At 36.9% G+C, this 18,325-nt stretch overlaps 3 protein-coding genes across 3 annotated transcripts; 2 read left to right on the top strand and 1 right to left on the bottom strand.

The window, feature by feature from the left end:
• Positions 1-1,656: 1,656 nt before the first annotated feature.
• On the top strand, positions 1,657-5,774 carry LOC120092026 (phospho-2-dehydro-3-deoxyheptonate aldolase 2, chloroplastic-like). Its single transcript, XM_039050218.2, has 5 exons — positions 1,657-2,370; positions 3,081-3,358; positions 4,058-4,334; positions 5,049-5,294; positions 5,378-5,774. Exons 1-5 carry the CDS (start codon positions 1,885-1,887, stop codon positions 5,660-5,662), a joined length of 1,572 nt encoding a protein of 523 aa, XP_038906146.1. The 5' UTR covers positions 1,657-1,884; the 3' UTR covers positions 5,663-5,774.
• Positions 5,775-6,801: 1,027 nt separating this feature from the next.
• Positions 6,802-12,221, bottom strand: UGLYAH (ureidoglycine aminohydrolase). The gene is made up of 13 exons (XM_039047361.2): positions 11,977-12,221; positions 11,679-11,807; positions 10,964-11,051; positions 10,800-10,876; positions 10,659-10,698; positions 10,467-10,533; positions 9,703-9,788; positions 9,299-9,380; positions 8,989-9,045; positions 8,865-8,903; positions 8,522-8,592; positions 7,150-7,203; positions 6,802-7,047 (listed from the first exon to the last, which is right to left on the bottom strand). The coding sequence occupies exons 1-13, from the start codon at positions 12,035-12,037 to the stop codon at positions 6,969-6,971; spliced, it is 930 nt and encodes a 309-aa protein (XP_038903289.1). The 5' UTR covers positions 12,038-12,221; the 3' UTR covers positions 6,802-6,968.
• Positions 12,222-13,991: 1,770 nt separating this feature from the next.
• Positions 13,992-14,893, top strand: LOC150032439 (uncharacterized). The gene is made up of 2 exons (XM_090306908.1): positions 13,992-14,332; positions 14,506-14,893. Exons 1-2 carry the CDS (start codon positions 13,992-13,994, stop codon positions 14,891-14,893), a joined length of 729 nt encoding a protein of 242 aa, XP_090163034.1.
• Positions 14,894-18,325: the final 3,432 nt, after the last annotated feature.

Below are 18,325 nucleotides of genomic sequence, written 5' to 3'. Positions count from 1 at the left end.
CGGTCTTACTCCTGAAATGGTGGCTTATTGAGCCGACGCTGTTGAGCCCCTCACCCATGCAAATCTAAGGATAATCCCGAATAAACAAGAGTTCATAGTTAGCTCAGGATTAAGGTCAAGTTACCTAGGTCATCGCTTTGAAATAGTCAGTCTTAAACAGTAAATAGCGTTATAAAGTACGAGTGACTTATTTCTTGGTCTGATCTTATACAAATTCTTTGCATAGGACACCCCTACTCACATGTCTTCACATGAACAATTCGGGATCACGTCGTTTGTACTAAATACAAAATGGGCCGTATCCGATAGTGTTTTCAGAATAAGGTACTCAGCCTTATCTATATACTATAGATCATTTTGGTTATCTACTCGAACTTAATCCACTTTTATGTCTTCACATAAAGTCCAAGTACTCATGTAATAGCCATGGATCTTAGTTTAATGGATTTAGTTTTACAAGTGCAATTTAAATATTCAATAACAATTTTTATTGAATAAATCTCATTAACTTTTTTATTGCAAATAGAATATGTTTAATTTTACAAACTACGAATTATAGGATATACAACCAAACAAATATCTAATTAATTTATTAAGAATATGTACAAAATAATGGAAAAACAATTCAAACATTTGAACAAATTTAAATTTTGATTAGATAAATAAAATTTGATGATATATGAATATTTAAAATATAAATTTGGTAGAAAAATTTAGATATTTAATACAAGTGAGGTTAATTCAAAAAATGGTTAAACAGAATGTAAATTAATAATAAAATTTGCATTCAAACGTTAACTACGTGAGGAAAATCAGTACTACGGTTATTTTGAGGAAGGCGATGGTTATTTGTATTTTTTCAGATGAATCGATTAGAGAGAAAATTGAATGATTAGCGGGGAAGTGGAGAACTAAGCATCAACAATTACCCTATATACATAATTTCGTCATTGTTTATGATACTACACTTACCATGTATTTGTAGTTTCATCAATAACAAAAGCTACGAACTAGGCAAGGGTAAAACAAGGATTTGAAAGTTCATGGTCATGTGAGTTTTCATAAATCTTATTATTTGCTAGTTTTGCCATTTTTTAAAATCAAATCCTAAAATCTACTATGCACTCCAATTTCCCAAGAAATTATCAAGATTTAATGAAATTTCTTACAACTGTAGATTGATAAATAGATCGAAAATAAAATTTATCTACAAATAATATAGACTAAATTTAATTTTGATGAGATTTTTTTACAATAAGGACTACATTGTTACAAATTGTAAATTACAATAGATTAAATTATTACTTATGAAGTTCAATGACTAAATTATAATAGATTTGAAAATATAAGGATTAGTAATAACCAACTAAAAGTTTAAAGACTAAATTATTACTTTCTTAAAATTTAGAACCAAAAGTATTTTTAATTCGCCAAGAGATTATGAAACACTTTTATTTTAAGCAATCAAACATAAATATTTGAAAGTATTGCTAATATGAGTATAATTCAATTGGCATCATACTTGTACTATCAATCTCGAGGTTAGATGTCGATTCTCCCACTTCTACTTTAATACAATACCTTTACTGAAAAAATGATCTCCTAGTGGTCACCTATGAAGTTTGACGGTTGAAGTATGATTTTTTTTTATTAAATATTAAAAAAATAGAAAAATATATATTTTATTGAGCGATAAACCATTATGCTCCTTCTTCCGTAAAAAAAATCTTTCTAAAAATAAAAATTATTTTATTCATACGAATTGAAAATGTCCCAAACAAATTTCCTTCACAGGCAGAAGTGAGCTCATTATCCAGCCAATAACAGAAACAGAACCGACTTTAGAATTTCTCGGCCACCGGAGAGTCACAGCGACGGTGAAAAATGATCATCTCCGGCTCTGCAAATCTCCCTCCTCCTTCTTCTTCCGCCGCCCCTACAACTCCCATCGCCAAATGTTTCCTCTTCAAACCCCATCTCTCCATCCCCAACGCCGCCAAATTCTGCCGGACCATTCCCTCCGCCGTGTCTTCCTCTTCCACCCATTTCGTTTCTGGATCCTCCAATTGGGCGCCTGAATCTTGGAAATCCAAAAAGGCCCTTCAGCTCCCTGAATATCCTGACCCAAATGAGCTCGAGTCCGTGCTTCGCGTTCTCGAGTCATTCCCACCGATCGTCTTCGCCGGCGAGGCTCGCAAGCTCGAGGAGAGTCTCGCGAAGGCCGCCGTTGGCGAAGCATTTCTGCTTCAAGGTGGGGATTGTGCTGAGAGCTTCAAGGAGTTTAATGGGAACAATATTAGGGATACGTTCAGGGTTTTGCTGCAGATGGGTATTGTTCTTACGTATGGAGCTCAAATGCCTATTATAAAGGTTTATTTCTTTTCAATTGTTGCGTTTTCCCTATGGTTTTGGTCAATTGATTGGTTGAAACTTGATGGAATGTTGTTACTTTGAATTTTATAGGATTATCTCTCTCTCTCTCTCTCTCTTCTGTCCGTTGGAAATTTTTTATGTTTTCTTGTCAATAGTGTTTGTTTATTGGATGTAGTTGCAGAGAAAAGTCACTGCCCCACATTATTTTTTAATTCATATTTCACTACACTGTTCATGATTTATTGGGATTTGCATTATTTTATCTCTGTCCATGTTTGTTCTTCCCTGCATTCGTCTTTATCATGTCTTTTCCCCCATCCTTTCTCTTCTTATTATCATTCGGCAGAGATTGCAAAGGCTTCATCTAGATCTGTTTGGCTGTTTAGCCAAATTCAGTTTATTGTTTTCAGATTCATTGAATTAAATGAATTCAGGGAATGTCTCGATGGTATGTTAATTTAGAATCCAAGAAACCATTAACATATTTTATACTAAATTTGCTATCAAACACATATTCGAAAACTTGAAAACATAGAATACAACTCCGTTTTTTATTTAATCCCAACCGAACACGCCCTATATTTTTAGAATTTGAAACATTTTTGTTTAACCATAGTGTCAAGCCTTGCGTTGTAATGTAAAAGATGAGAAATGTTTGAGTTTGGAATTTATTTGGTGTAAATTTGATCAACCAACCATGTTGACAGGTAGGAAGAATGGCAGGACAATTTGCTAAACCCAGGTCAGATCCGTTTGAGGTTAAAGATGGTGTAAAGCTACCGAGTTATCGTGGAGATAACATCAATGCAGATGCTTTCAATGAGAAATCTCGAACCCCGGATCCCCAAAGATTGATTAGAGCATATCTTCAATCCGTAGGCACATTGAACCTTCTTAGAGCATTTGCCACTGGAGGATACGCTGCAATGCAGAGAGTTTCTCAATGGAATCTTGACTTCGTTCAACACAGTGAGCAAGGAGACAGGTACACGTTTGGAATTGTCTTTATCATCTTACAATTTCTGCTCTTCGATAATGAACTTACTTGAACAAGATTTACTCTATAGACTATAGGTTGCATGACTATGTCCTTGAGTTCTAAAATTTATGCTCTTCAATAAGAATTCAACCCGATTTTTGTATTTTTCATGATTGTTCGTGTCTAAATGAATGACATTTATTTAGTGAATTAGTATCCATCTCAAACTGATCCATGTGAGCTAACTGGCATTGCCGTATGGTGTACATTCTTTCTGCCAGTGAAATAATCAAGTATTTTACTTATAATTTAAAAGAGGTATATTTATGTTGCCTGATCATCCTCCATCGTACTCAGGGTGTCCAATTTGCTGGCTTTTTAGTTTTTTAATGTAATAGGTTGTAATCACTTGCAAGGTTTTGAGATACTACTTAAGGTCTTGGGTTCGAAAACTCAGTAATTTCAAATAATTTACTATCTTTTGGATTTGTAATTGATGTACCGTGAGCATATCTATTTGTGATCAATGTACCGTGAGCATATCTATTTGTGGGTGTCCAATTTACTATTTAAGGCCTAGTCAGGATTTGTAATCGATGTACCGTGAGCATATCTATTTGTGAGACTATGGACCATCCCATAATTTAGATTATCTTATTGAGTGCAGGTCTAAGTAACTAAATGAAGATTATCTATTGGGTGCAGGTATAAAGAACTTGCTCAGAGGGTGGATGAAGCGCTGGGATTTATGGCAGCTGCTGGAATCACTATGGACCATCCTATAATGAACACAATTGATTTCTGGACTTCCCATGAGTGCCTTCACTTACCATATGAGCAAGCCTTGACGAGGGAGGACTCAACGACAGGCCTCTACTATGATTGTTCTGCTCACATGCTTTGGGTAGGTGAGAGGACTCGACAGTTGGATGGTGCACATGTCGAATTCCTGCGCGGCGTGTCTAATCCTCTTGGCATTAAGGTACCCAACTACTGCTTTTATACTGGGATTTAGATTTAATGATGTCATTAGCTTGCTTTAGAATACTCAATGTTCAGTCACCAATAATATGTTGTTACCTGGCGTGTAGTTTGGGGTTTTTCTTGTTTGGCTGTTTTTATGTATGCTCTTTTTGTATTATTTCATTCTCTCAATGAAAGTCCAGCTTCTTAAAATTAGAATGGAAAATAAAAATGAAATAAAAAAAATAAGAGGAAAGTTAGGAAGATTAGAGTTACTAGACTATATATTTGCATAAATACTTCTGACATGAAGTGGTTGATCAATTCAAAATCTGGGAGGTATTTTGATTTTTGCTTGAATGTGTTTTAGTTAGCATGGTGCTCGTTGCTTTTAAAGATTTTCTTTTGTACGTTTTGATTAAATTTCTTTTGTTTCAATATTTCTAAGCATATTTTATGCAAGTTTTAACTTGTTTCATTACTTCATATATATATCTTTGTGGCATTGCCCCCAATTCCTCAGCGAGACTTCACAAAATCAAATACTTGCTTTACCTCTAAGAGACATCAAAGATTTTTATGTATTTCTTTATATTTGTAGGCTCAAACCAAGACCTTTTCTCTCTGAATATTGCAAGCTCTTTTTGTCTGGCTGAATTCGTTAATAGCCTTTTGCCTGTTGGGACATTATATTATATCCGTACTTGATCAAGTCTGTGGCTTTGTTATGCAGGTAAGTGACAAAATGGATCCTTCAGAGCTAGTTCAGTTATGTGAGATTTTGAATCCACGCAACAGACCTGGGCGTCTTACGATTATCACCCGAATGGGAGCAGATAACATGCGAGTCAAGTTGCCTCATCTCATTAGAGCCGTACGCCAGGCTGGGCTTATTGTCACATGGGTGAGCGATCCGATGCATGGTAACACAATAAAGGCTCCATGTGGTCTCAAGACTCGATCATTCGATTCAATAAGGGTACAAACTTGTCTACCTACAAGCATCCATTGCATTTTCACTGCACGGATTGATGATGATGTTGTCTTTTTTGTTTTACTTAGGCTGAGTTGAGAGCTTTCTTCGATGTTCATGAACAAGAAGGGAGCTATCCTGGAGGAGTACATCTAGAAATGACTGGACAAAACGTAACAGAGTGCGTCGGAGGGTCAAAGGAAGTGACCTTCGACGACCTGAATTCTCGCTACCATACTCACTGTGATCCAAGACTGAATGCTTCTCAGTCGCTGGAGTTGGCATTTGCAATATCCCAAAGGCTGCGAAGGAAAAGGATGCGTTCTAAGCCTGGCTTTGATGGGGTGCTCGTAGAAAATGGGTTTGTTGCTTAGGTTCTTTCATAATGTGTTCTTTGCTATAATATGAACAAGTTGCAACTCCCATATCTTTTCTGTTGAGGTAATAATAAAATGTATATCCGGAAATTGATTTTTCTGCCTTTAATCTTTCGGTTTCTTAATGTTTCTATAAGCTTAATCATATCTTGAAAGATGTAACATAGAACTTTTTTTGAAGTATTGAGATAAAGTAATGTTTTTAGTCAAATGTTGGACTTTTTTTAAAAAAGAAACATTCCTTTAAAGTGTGGAATCAAGTAGTAAAGCGGTTTTTTTAAAACTTTTTTACTAAAATGCTTATAAATGAAGGGCTTGGACCAAAAACATTTATTCTCAAATCATTTTCGAATACAAGTATTGCCTACTTTCATTTCATTAGTTTTTCACTCCCTTCATTTTTGTGAAATTACCAATTTATTCTAGTGTGACTATATTACATCGTTAATTTTTTTTAATTATCAGAGCTGTGTATTTAATATCATAAAATTAATAAAACAAATATGGTAAACTTGCATGTCATTTTTTTAGGTTCAAAATTACAAGTTTGGTCTTTAAACTTTAAGATTTGAGTCTATTTACTTCATGTCTAATAAGTCATCAAACCTTTGATGGTGTGTTTCTTGGAAAATTCAAAATTTTTAAAATTAATTGTTTTATTAGATATAAATTTGAATTTTATACATAATAAAAATTTTGAATTTTGTGTCTAATAGATTTGTTAATCCTAAAATATTTTAAAGTCCATGGATTAAATCAATCATTTTATGTGTAGGAAATAAACAGACACGAATCTCAATTTCATGGACTAAAATGAAACTTTAATCATTTTTTCAACATACAATTTATCAATTTACCTATGTAAGTGATTTAACTATTGTATATTAATCTCAATGGCTACATTTTATTCCGTCTACATGAATATATTTAACAAAACTTAAAAGTGTGAATTGAGTGTCAAAATGTGCATAAGCTCAACTGAAATAAAGTTTGTATTATGACTTTGAAGTCGTTCGAATCTTCCTTTCCTTTTCACATATTGTGAAAGAAAAAAAAGTGTGAACTAAGTGGATGATAAAATTTGCAGCAAGTATATCTTAGATTAACCTTAAAAGCTTTACACAAAATCAAAGGAGTATGCAAAGTGATATACCCTACTTTCATTTGAACCATCTAAAATAAATCCTCCCAGTTCATATGATAGTAATCTTAAAATACAATGTTGCAACAACATATTATTTGTGCCAAATTGAATGGTGTAATCTGGCATGACCTTTTCTAGAGGTCGAAAAAAAACAACATATTACTTGTGATCGAGAGGGTTTCGGTTCATATCCTTGTACAACAGATAGCGGCTTCGTGTTTTCCCAAGGGCAGCATACCTGAAAATATCATATAAACCTCCAACCCAGTTTGCACTATATTGTAATGAGGATGAAATGTGAAAAAAATATATATATCAAACATGTATGCATTTCACTAACCATTGTGGTACAAAGGGAGCCATCCAAATGGCATCACCAGATTGAATAGGGTACCTGCAAGAACAGCAACAAGAATAAGAACCAAGGGCAATATGGAACATTTTGAACAACTTTCTTTCTATCCGAACGAAAACAGATTATGTGTTTCTTTTATTTTCCACACATGTCATAAGAAGCCTAGACTGCAGCTTAGAAGATAGAAGCTATACATATATTTTAAATCCATTGTTATTATAATTTATTCATTCTACTTGACACATCTAAAGATTCATGTGCTGTATATTGAACTTTATGATAAATGGATAATGTCTAGGGAGGGTGGTCTCCTCTTAATTCTAAGTTTTCCCTCTAATTTGTCCCCCTAAAATTTCAAAATTAAGGGGTGTTTGAGAAGCTTAGTTGATTATTATAGTTGGTGGTTATTAGAGTATGTGAGTTATAATAGTTTGTAGGTTACAATAGTTTGTGTTTTGGGTGCAGATTATTTTAGTTGAGTTATAATAGTTTATGTTTGGGGCGTAAACTATTTTAGTTTGGATGTAAAATAGGGGTGGTCATTCAAATCGCAAAAACCAAACCTTTTCTAAAAACCAAACTGAAAACTCAGTGGAACCGAAAAATGCGGTTCGATCCGGTTTGAAGAAATTTTGAAACCGAATTAATTCGGTTCCATTCAGTTTCACTTTTGAAAACTGAACCGAACCATTTTTAACTAATATATATATTAAAAAAAAGAGTAAAACCGAATTTAAAACCAAATCACTTTTAATTAAAAGAACAAAACCGAATTTAAAACCGAACCGAACTGAACCGTTTTTTAATTAAAAAAAATATAACATGGATTTTTTAAAAATGCCAAAACCGAATTTGAAACCAAACTGAACCGCATATATGCAGTTCAGTTTGAACCAATAAATCGGTTCGGTTCAATTCGGTTTCACATTTTAAAAAAACCGGTTCGGTTCGGTTTGACCACCAAACCGTACCGAACCGAACCGTTTCCACCCCTAATGTAAACTAGTAAACATGGTAATGAAAAGAGAAAGAGATGATGAGTACGAAATAGTAAATATGTAACAAAGGGGATTTGAAATAGTAATATTGTATTTAGTTGTAGATTATAATAATGGGAAACACCAACTATTATAAATGGAGCCCCAAACATGGAGTGAGCTATTATAGCTCACTCCACCCACTTGAGTCGGAGGCTCGAACACCCCCTAAAATATTATATATATGAAAGGTTAAAGGGTAAATTTTCCCCCAACTTAAGAAAATTTCCAGCTCTGCACCAGATAATTAAGCTAGTTTCAGGCTTGTATATATGAGAGGTTTTCAACAAAACGTTGAGTAAGAACAATAAAATATTTACCAATAATCGCCCAAACGATAAATGCCCTGGCCCTCTAAGAGCAACAGACCATGCTGATTATAATGAACCTCCTGCCAACAATTTAACAAAATATGATTTAAGAGGCTTGAACTAGAATAACTATTAAAATTATGTATTCTTTTAACAGGGAGTCCAGGGATCAAGACACGGCCTCAGCTCACTTCGGTGTGGTTAAAGAAAAAACACTCATAATCGAGCACTTTTAACAGGGACTCAATTTACAAGGAATAAATACTTCCATTGAGTGACATATAACTGAATAATACAAAGTTTCAAGCCAACCAAAGCTAGTAAATGAACGATTTGAATTTCATGATATTACCTTCACATTAAGAAATTCTCCAGGTTGGAAATCCATGATCTGGGCCAAGATATGCAAACTGAACTATGAGAAAGCTTGTGAACGAGACAGAAGAACTAATATTCCAACTGCAACTCATACTTACGTGGACGTTGAAGTCATAAGGCATGGACATGGGAAGGAGCTTCCTAAGTTGAAAGACCTGATAATTTTACGGACATAAGGAAGAACTTTTAAATATATAAGCTGAAATAAGGACATATTTAACAAGATGTTCAGAATCACCATAGGTTCCAAGGATAGTTTATTAAATTTCTTAAGCTTAAATATTTTTTTATCGATTCTTGCTGAGTTCTTGTATATTCAGGAACTTTTCATATTATCCATGAAAAATTGTGTTACCTTAAAAAGGAACTTTCAACCTTTCAGAAGCAAGGAGACACGTTGTTGCTTACCTCACCAGGAGTTTCAAGGAGGGGCTGGTTGTCTGTTGAACCAATGATCTGCTTGGTGTGATGATCCAGTAGAGAAGCATACCTGATTCAATGAGATCATCCCAAATCACGAGAGGTGAACAGTTTATAAGCCAATTATTAACAGTGTTAGTGAAGTATTTCCTCCAATTATTAACAATGTTAGTGAAGTATTTCCTAAGTCCACACGTTGATGTAAATGATATATGTGACATTAGATATAGTGGACGATTTCATAATCTCTTGGACCATTGATTTCAGGTGGAAGTACATATACATACATGATGCAAGTATTGGTAAATACTTATCATGGGCTGGGGTGACAATCAACGGTTCACAAATGTGAAGCCATTCATGTATGTTATAGGTAATAGGTAGAAATAAACCTTCTCTCAAACACCACAAGAGTAGCGGAAGAGTCGCACTTGACAGAATGATCGAAATTCGGAGGTAGATAAGCAAATGAATCAACCTGCATTTCACATATTGATAAAAATCATCAAACTTCTTCACCAGTTATCAAACACGGGAGCACCTTGACTGAGCAAACAACCCAATTATCAATCAGAACAGACAGAGTGGAAGTAACTATCTATATAGGCAAAGATCACTGTTTCCCATGAAGTGAAGGTACCTCTCTCTCTATATATATAATATATATGTTTATATATGTATAGGAAAATTAAAATCAAACCCAAAACTTAAGGACTAAATGTGAAGCATTTTAAAACCTAGGGATGAAATGGAAACTAGACCCAAAACATAAGGGATCAAAAAGATATTTTTCCCCTTTTATGGGATAAGAGACAAAAAACATATAATGAAAGTCAGCATCTATGTAATTGTATTTCAATCAGTACAATTTGGGGTGCTGTAGTTATCTTTGAACTTCTTCACTAGCAACAAATCCTTAAAGCTGGGCAATAAAGAAATATGGTGAAGGAATAGATATTTAATTCAGCACAAATATTTCATGTATGAACTTATTTGCAGCCTGAGAACTGAGAAGATCAAATGTAATCCCGATCCTTTCTATGAACTGAATCGTTGAATCTTAACTTACAAAACAAGTAAATAAAAAGCTAGAAGAAAGAGCATAAATGAAATTATGACATGTCAATTGCATATTACAAAGACCACTCTGTCTCACCGTGAGTTTTTCACTAATGCCAGACGAATTGGTAAGTTTCACTGCTCCTTGGATAACAAATAAAAACCTAGTAGGAAGACCATCGATGAAAATGAAATTGTGACATGTCAATTGCAGATTAAAAGAAATTTTGCAGTCATCACCAAATTCTCTGGTACGGGTCCAGATATATAAGGAAAATGCAAAATACACCTCTCAACATCGGATGGGGGCAATCCTGATTTTGATTTCTCTGCAGCTCATGTGATAAAAAGAACAAACTATTACGAAAAAAGACTTGTATATGTTCGAATGAATATTACATAGAGATTTTATCGCAAGGTTTATCCTGACCTTTCATCTGGGCAAGATACATCACAAAATGTGAACCAAGTGCCGGTGTTATTAAATATGCACCCAATGTATTAGTCCTGTAAAGTAAATCAAGTTAGAGGTATTGCAAAGAATAATAACATGAATGAACAGAACTCAAAAGGCAAGATAGAACCCAAATTTACCACTCTGGTAGAGGACTAAACACTTGACTTTCTGGGGTTATCAAGGCATGATCCCTTTTGTAAACACTACGTGTGAAGCCAGGCAAATCTAGACACAAAAATCAAATAAACTCAAGAAAGTAATATCTTTTTTATTGTAAATTATTCGAACCAAATCCTCAAGAGAAGAACTTCTGTTTGCCTTTTAATACTTGAAAAACAAAAACCACTTAACAAGAATAACAATACTAGACTTTGTGAATGGATGAAAGTCGAACACGCATCATAAATTCTAAATGTCATTACCAAAACGTCGTCAAGATATCAGTTAAATCACCAATTGACCCAAAAACATATCATCTAACACTCCCATTCACTTGTGGACTTAAAATATGTAGAAAACCCAACAAGTATTAATCAATATTAATTGAGGAGGAGATAACATTGCATGGTTCGAAGACATGACCCCTTAAAACGCCTACTCCAATACTATGTTAAATCACCAACTGACCCAAAAGTTTAAACTGATGAATGAAGGTAAATTTAATACCATATCATCTAACAATATCTCTAAAAGGTCTTTTAGTTCAGTTTCTACATTTCATCTCAATGAAAAATATGTATCAGATAAAGGTATTTGATAAACTGGGAAATTTCAACAGCAGAGTCCACATAAGATGAGTTGAGTAGCATTCTAACACAAGCCCATTTTAATTAATCACAAAAATTTACTAACCTTGCAGATGAGAAGGAGAAAGAGTGGGATTGGTCACTTTGTAATACAAAGGCTTCGAATCGGCATCCGAGTCAATAACGGATGGCGCGGAACAAAACCCTTCTCCACCAAAAGCAACTCCGAGCAAACCTGAAAGAAATTACAGTAACAACGCCACATTGCGAATTGGGGCTTCTTAATTCAATAGAGAACGGATTTCCCAGCTTTGAAAACACGATTTTCAATTCGCCATCATTCAAATTTACGTAGGGAATCAAATGTGGTGGGAAGATATAGAAAGAAATGAGAGATGGTTTACTTGAAGTAGTGAAGAGAATAAGGAGAGATGCTCCATGGGATTGTGTTGAGAAGCTCCACATATCTTCTGATTCTGATTCTGATACAATTTGTTGAAGTAGGATCGAATTGGATTGGAAATGGAAGTAACGGTCACTCTCTCCGTGGTGTGTTTTTGGGTGGAAGCTCAGGGTGGAGAACTGCCGGCTGAGGAGTGAGATTCCCACTCACTAGTTGATCGACACGTAATAATATCTCTTTTTTAATAAAGGAATTCATTCTAATTGGATATTTAAATTTTGTTAAAATATAATTTTTGACATTTTTTCAATTTTAGTTTATATACTTTTACACGTCTAATTTTAGTGTATATATTTTAAATTTGTAGATAAAGTTTTTATTATTTATTATCATATTTAATATAAATTCTGGAAATATATTTTCATATTATTTTTTGGCATGAAAATTATTTTTATTATATAACTAATTTTCAATAAAAACTAACTTTGAAGGATTAAATTTAAAATTTAATTAAAAATATTTAAATTAAAATTAGATATTTGAAATTATATAAACTAAAATTGAATAAACTCCAAAACATAGGGATCAAAATGGTATTTTAACCTTTAAAATTTTATATTTTAGAAAATGAATGATTAAATTTAGACCACACTTTGGAGTTTGGAGGATTTTCAAAAGTAGAAAAATAAAGAGAATTAAACTTGCAAAATTTTAATCTTCTTTGATAGGGACTGATAGAAGTCTATTAATGTCTATTAATGATAGAAACGGATAAATGCTGATAGAAGTCTATCAGTGTCATCAATATTTTTTTTTTTTTGCTATTTTTCTAAATAGTTTGACATTTTTTCTATCTTAGAAAATTTCCCTTTTAAGTTTGTATCTATTTTGTCTTTAAATTTTAAAAATTATCTAACAAATTTTTAAGGTTTGGTTTGGTAACCATTTTGTAACACCTCGCACATTTTTTATAGTAATAATGTAATTTCAGTAACTTTATTATTTGGAATTTCAGTAATTGTTATTAGTTGGAGGGCATTTTTAGGATTTTGGACTTCAAGTGTAAGTGCGGGAATTTAATTGTTGGCGTGAAATTATTCAATTTGGAAATTAATGGCAGGAAATAATTTTCTTTTGAAAAAGAAAGGAATTTAATAGGGTCTGTCTCTTGAGGCTAAACATTTGAGGGATTTTCGGAAGTATCACCCTCGCCCCTTTGATGGATCGTTGGGGGACCCCACCAAAGCAGAGATGTGGTTGTCATCTATTGAGACAATATTCCGTTTTATGAGGTGCCCGGAAGAGCACAAGCTTCAATGCGAGTCTTCATGTTGACTGGTAACGCGGAAATCTAGTGGCATTCAACAGAAAAGATGATTGATACTGGTGGTGAACTTGCAACCTGGGAGCAGTTCAAGGAGCGCTTTTATGAGAAGTACTTTTCGGCCAACACCTAATACAACAAACAGGCAGAATTTTTGAACTTAAGGCAGGGAGTTATGTCGGTGGAGGAGTATGAGCAAGAATTTGATAAGTAGTCTCGCTTTGCTCCTAAACTAATAGCCACCGAGGCAGCAAGGACAGAGAGATTCATCCAGGGCCTGAGGAGCATACTGCGAGGGATGGTGCATGCCTTGCACCTCAAGATGTATGTTGCGGCACTACGGGCCACCGTGAGGATTGATGCTGACTCCCAGATGGGAGAGGAATATAGGAGGTCGCTCGGGATTGGGACCTCCGCAAGTCAGAAAAGGAAGGTTGAGCCTAGGGCTCCTAAGCATCAGTAGAGGAACCAGAACACAGTGAATGCTCTACGTCAGTAGGGACAGCAGGGTTCCCAGGTTGTGACTGGCAAGGAGGATAAGCCGATATGTACCACTTGTGGTAATCGACACTGGGGACATTGTCTAGCCGGCTCTGGGATCTGTTTTCGATGTGGCCAGAAGAGGCATATGTCAGATAGATGCCCGAGGAGGAACGCGCTTGAACATAGGGGCCAGCCCGTAAGTTCGTTTCATGGAGGCCCGAGTCATCAGCAATAGTAGGGTAGGTCAGCGTGAGGCCGAGAAGTCAGGCACAGTGATGACAGGTACACTTCCCATTTTGGGGCACCATGCTTTAGTTTTGTTTGATTCTGGCTCTTCGCGTTCATTTATATCTGTTGTATTTGTGAAGCATGCCATGTTAGACTCAGAACTTTTGCCATTTACATTGTCCATTTCCACTCTATCAGGAGAGATCATGTTAGCTACAAAAAAGATAAAGGCATGTCAGGTAGAGGTAGTCAATCACGCACTAGATGTAATCTTGATAATTTTAGATATGCACGATTTTGATGTGATATTGGGCATGGATTGGTACGTGCTAATCATGTCAGTATAGATTGCTCCCGTAAGGAGGTCATCTTTAACCCTCCTACAGAAGCCAGTTTTAAGTTTAAAGGGGTTGGGAACGTAGTCCTACCCAAAGTGATTTCAACATTGAAAGTCAGTAGACTATTCGACTAATGAGCCTGGGGCTTTATGGCCAGTGTGGTGGACACTAGAGAGATTGAAGTCACATTGACTTCGGAGCCAGTAGTGAGAGATTTTCTAAACGTTTTTCCAGAGGATCTTCCTGGACTGCCCCCGCAGCGGGGGATAGATTTTGCTATTGAGTTGGAGCTAGGCAAAACCCCTATTTCGAAGGCTCCATACAGGATGGCCCCAACAGAGTTGAAGAAACTAAAGGTCCAATTGCAGGAGTTGTTGGACAAGGATTTCATACGCCCTAGCGTGTCACCATGGGGTGCACCTGTTTTGTTTGTGAAAAAGAATGATGGATCGTTACGTCTGTGCATTGATTACAGAGAGTTGAACAAGGTGACCAAGAACAAGTTTCCCCTTCCCAAGATTGATGATTTGTTTGACCAGTTGTAGGGGGCTACGGTATTCTCTAAGATTAATCTCCGGTCAGGATACCACCAGCTAAGAATAAAGGACAGTGACATACCCAAGACAGCTTTTCGTTCGAGGTTTGGACATTATGAGTTCATAATGATGTCGTTCGGTCTAACGAACACACCAGCAGTGTTCATGGATTTGATGAATAAGGTGTTCAAGGAATTTCTTGACACCTTTGTGATTGTTTTTATTGATGACATCTTGGTTTATTCCAAAACAGAGGTCGAGCATGAGGAGCATTTGCGGAAAGTTTTAGAGACGTTAAGGGCCAATAAGTTGTATGCTAAGTTTTCTAAATGTGAATTTTGATTAAGGCAGGTGTCCTTTCTAGGGCATGTAGTATCGAAGAAAGGTGTCTATGTGGATCCTGCAAAGATTGAGGTAGTTACGAGTTGGGCTCGTCCAACCACAGTCAGTGAGGTGCGCAGTTTCTTGGGGTTAGCAAGCTACTATAGACGATTTGTAAAGAACTTCTCTCATATAGCTGCCCCATTGACTCAGTTGACCCGAAAGGGAGCAACATTTGTTTGGAATGAGGCTTGTGAAAACAGTTTCTAGGACCTCAAGCAGAGGTTGGTTTCAGCCCCAGTTCTTGCAGTACCGGATGGATCAGGTGGTTTTGTCATTTACAGTGATGCGTCCAAGAAGGGGTTAGGATGCGTATTGATGCAGCAAGGCAGAGTAGTTGCTTACGCTTCACGTCAGCTAAAGAAGCATGAACAAAATTATCCCACGCACGACTTAGAGTTAGCAGCAGTGGTTTTTGCTCTCAAGATCTTGAGGCATTATTTATATGGAGAGAAGATACAGATCTTCACTGACCACAAGAGTTTGAAGTACTTTTTCACTCAGAGAAAGTTAAACATGAGGCAAAGAAGGTGGTTGGAGCTAGTGAAGGAGTATGACTGTGAAATTTTGTACCACATGGGAAAAGCAAATGTAGTGGCAGATGCCGTAAGTAGAAAGGTGGCTCATTCAGCAGCCCTTATTACCAGACAGACTCACTTGTGCAGGGAATTGGAGAGGACATAGATTGCAGTGGCCGTGGGAAAGGTCACGGCACAGGTAGCACAGTTTTCGGTGCGACCAAGTCTAAGGAAGAAGATTATTGATGCACAGCGAGACGACCCTTATCTAGAGGAAAGAGTTCGTAGGGTGAAGTCAGGCCAGGATGGTGAATTCTCAGTTTTAGCGGAAGGTGGTTTTCTTTATCAGGGGCATTTGTGTGTGCCAACAATTAGTGATATTAAAGACGAGTTGTTGTCAGAGGCTCATAGTTCCTTATTTTCGATTCACCCCGGCAGCACCAAGATGTATCGGGACTTGAAATGTTACTACTGGTGGAATGATATGAAAAGAGAGATTGCAGAGTTCGTCAGTAAGTATTTGCTGTGCCAGCAGGTGAAAGCCCCGAAGCAGAAACCAGCAGGCTTGTTACAGCCATTGAGTGTCCCATAATGGAAGTGGGAGCATATGTCTATGGACTTCATCGTGGGGTTGCCTCGGACAGTCAAAGGTTTCACTCTGATATGGGTTGTGGTAGACAGACTTACGAAGTTAGCACATTTCATACCTAGGAAGTCCACCTTTTCAGTGAATAAGTGGGCACAGATATACATGAAGAAGGTGGTGAGATTGCGTGGAGTGCCCGTGTCCATCGTGTCGACAGAGACCGTTTCATGTCTAATTTCTGGAAAAGTCTTCAGGCAGCTTTGGAGACCCGGTTAGATTTCAGTACAGCTTTCCACCCACAGACTAATGGGCAGATAAAGCGATTGAATCAGATATTGGAAGACATGTTGCGTGTCTGTGCCATAGAGTTTTCAAGAAGCTGGGATGCTCACTTGCACTTAATGGAGTTTGCTTATAGTAACAGCTACCAGTCCACTATTAGGATGTCACCATTTAAGGCCCTATATAGGAAGAGTTGCAGATCCCCTGTGTGTTGGGATGAGGTAGGAGAGAGGAAATTGTTAGGACCTGAATTAGTTCAGGCCACGAATGAGGCAATACAGAAGATCAGGGCTCGTATGCAAAAACCTCAGAGCAGACAGAAGAGCTGCCGATGTAAGACGTAAGGACTTGGAATTTGAGACTGGTGTGAAAGTGTTCTTAAAAGTGGCACCTATGAAAGCTATTCTGAGGTTTGGCAGGAAGGGGAAGTTGAGTCCGAGATTCATTGGACCTTTCGAGGTCTTAGAGCGAGTTGGTCCCGTAGCTTACCATTTGGCACTGCCCCCGGCACTGTATTCAGTTCATAATGTCTTCCATGTTTCGATGCTAAGGAAGTATGTGATAGACCCGTCCCATGTAGTTGACTATGAGCCCTTACAGATGAATGACAACTTAAGCTACGAGGAAAAGCCTATAGAGATCTTTGCCAGAGAGGTAAAAACATTGCGCCGCCGAGAAATTGCTTTTGTGAAAGTCCTGTGGCAGAATCACCAGTTCAAGGAGGCTACCTGGGAATGAGAGCAGGAGATGAAGGCCCAGTACCCGGAGCTTTTTCAAGAATGAACTTTCGAGGACGAAAGTTCTTTGAGGAGGGAAGAATGTAACACCCCGCACATTTTTTTTAGTAATAATGTAATTTCAGTAACTTTATTATTTGGAATTTCAGTAATTGTTATTAGTTGGAGGGCATTTTTGGGATTTTAGACTTCAAGTGTAAGTGTAGGAATTTAATTGTTGGCGTGAAATTATTCAATTTGGAAATTAATGGCAGAAATTAATTTTCTGTTGAAAAGGAAAGGAATTTAATAGTATAAAGTGGAATAAGAAAAGGAATAAAATATAATTATACTTATTTCTTTTTTTTGTTATTATTATTATTATTATAAAAATCAATTCCTTTTCTTCCTCACGCATCCGGCGCCCCCGCCCCTTTCAATTTCTTCTTCCTTCACCGAGCCCTACTTCCCGCCGCCGACCTCGACCAGCAGCTGATCTCCTCAGCTCGTCGTCCAGACGCCACCGGTCCGATCCTAGCGCTTGCCGCCGAGGTTTTGCCCAGCCGACGACCACTGTTCGGTGAGGCTCGATCGCATTCGAAGCCCTGCCCTCACGCTAGGTCGCCCGTCGAGTGGAGTAGTCCAGCCATCGCTTGACACCGTCTAGCCACGCGCCTCATTCGCATCTCAGCCTCCGTGAGGCCATTCGACACCCCAGCCAGCCGTCCACATTCAGCCATCGAAGTTTTTGTCGCCGTCGAAGCCTCAGCCATCGCTTGAGTTCCCTCGTCGCCACTGCGTGATCTCAAGGGAATCTTGGATTTGGGTAAGATCTTTTCTTGTTGGGTTGGGTTTCTTAAAGGATTTTTGGATGCTCATTAAGTTTGGAATGAGAGTTAACCTTGGTTGCATTATTTAACTTTAGATTGGAGTTGGGAATTGTTGAAGCGACCATCCA

The sequence above is a fragment of the Benincasa hispida genome, chromosome 11 (assembly GCF_027475165.1).
Source record: "Benincasa hispida cultivar pf3 chromosome 11, pf3_genome.v1.1, whole genome shotgun sequence".
Taxonomy (NCBI): Eukaryota; Viridiplantae; Streptophyta; class Magnoliopsida; order Cucurbitales; family Cucurbitaceae; genus Benincasa; species Benincasa hispida.
This window is presented reverse-complemented; position numbering and strand designations above follow the sequence as displayed.

What these genes read in the sequence shown, in the direction of transcription:
- LOC120092026 (XM_039050218.2), top strand. Translation starts at nt 1,885, where the DNA reads ATGATCATCTCCGGCTCTGCAAATCTCCCTCCTCCTTCTTCTTCCGCC. An exon ending in CTCAAATGCCTATTATAAAG is followed by an intron (nt 2,371 to 3,080) that starts GTTTATTTCTTT and finishes CCATGTTGACAG; the next exon opens with GTAGGAAGAATGGCAGGACA. An exon ending in CACAGTGAGCAAGGAGACAG is followed by an intron (nt 3,359 to 4,057) that starts GTACACGTTTGG and finishes TATTGGGTGCAG; the next exon opens with GTATAAAGAACTTGCTCAGA.
- UGLYAH (XM_039047361.2), bottom strand. Translation starts at nt 12,037, where the DNA reads ATGTGGAGCTTCTCAACACAATCCCATGGAGCATCTCTCCTTATTCTC. An exon ending in GCATTAGTGAAAAACTCACG is followed by an intron (nt 9,789 to 10,466) that starts GTGAGACAGAGT and finishes TGTGAAATGCAG; the next exon opens with GTTGATTCATTTGCTTATCT. An exon ending in GAGAATTTCTTAATGTGAAG is followed by an intron (nt 8,593 to 8,864) that starts GTAATATCATGA and finishes AATTGTTGGCAG; the next exon opens with GAGGTTCATTATAATCAGCA.
- LOC150032439 (XM_090306908.1), top strand. Translation starts at nt 13,992, where the DNA reads ATGGAGGCCCGAGTCATCAGCAATAGTAGGGTAGGTCAGCGTGAGGCC. An exon ending in GTGATATTGGGCATGGATTG is followed by an intron (nt 14,333 to 14,505) that starts GTACGTGCTAAT and finishes CTTTATGGCCAG; the next exon opens with TGTGGTGGACACTAGAGAGA.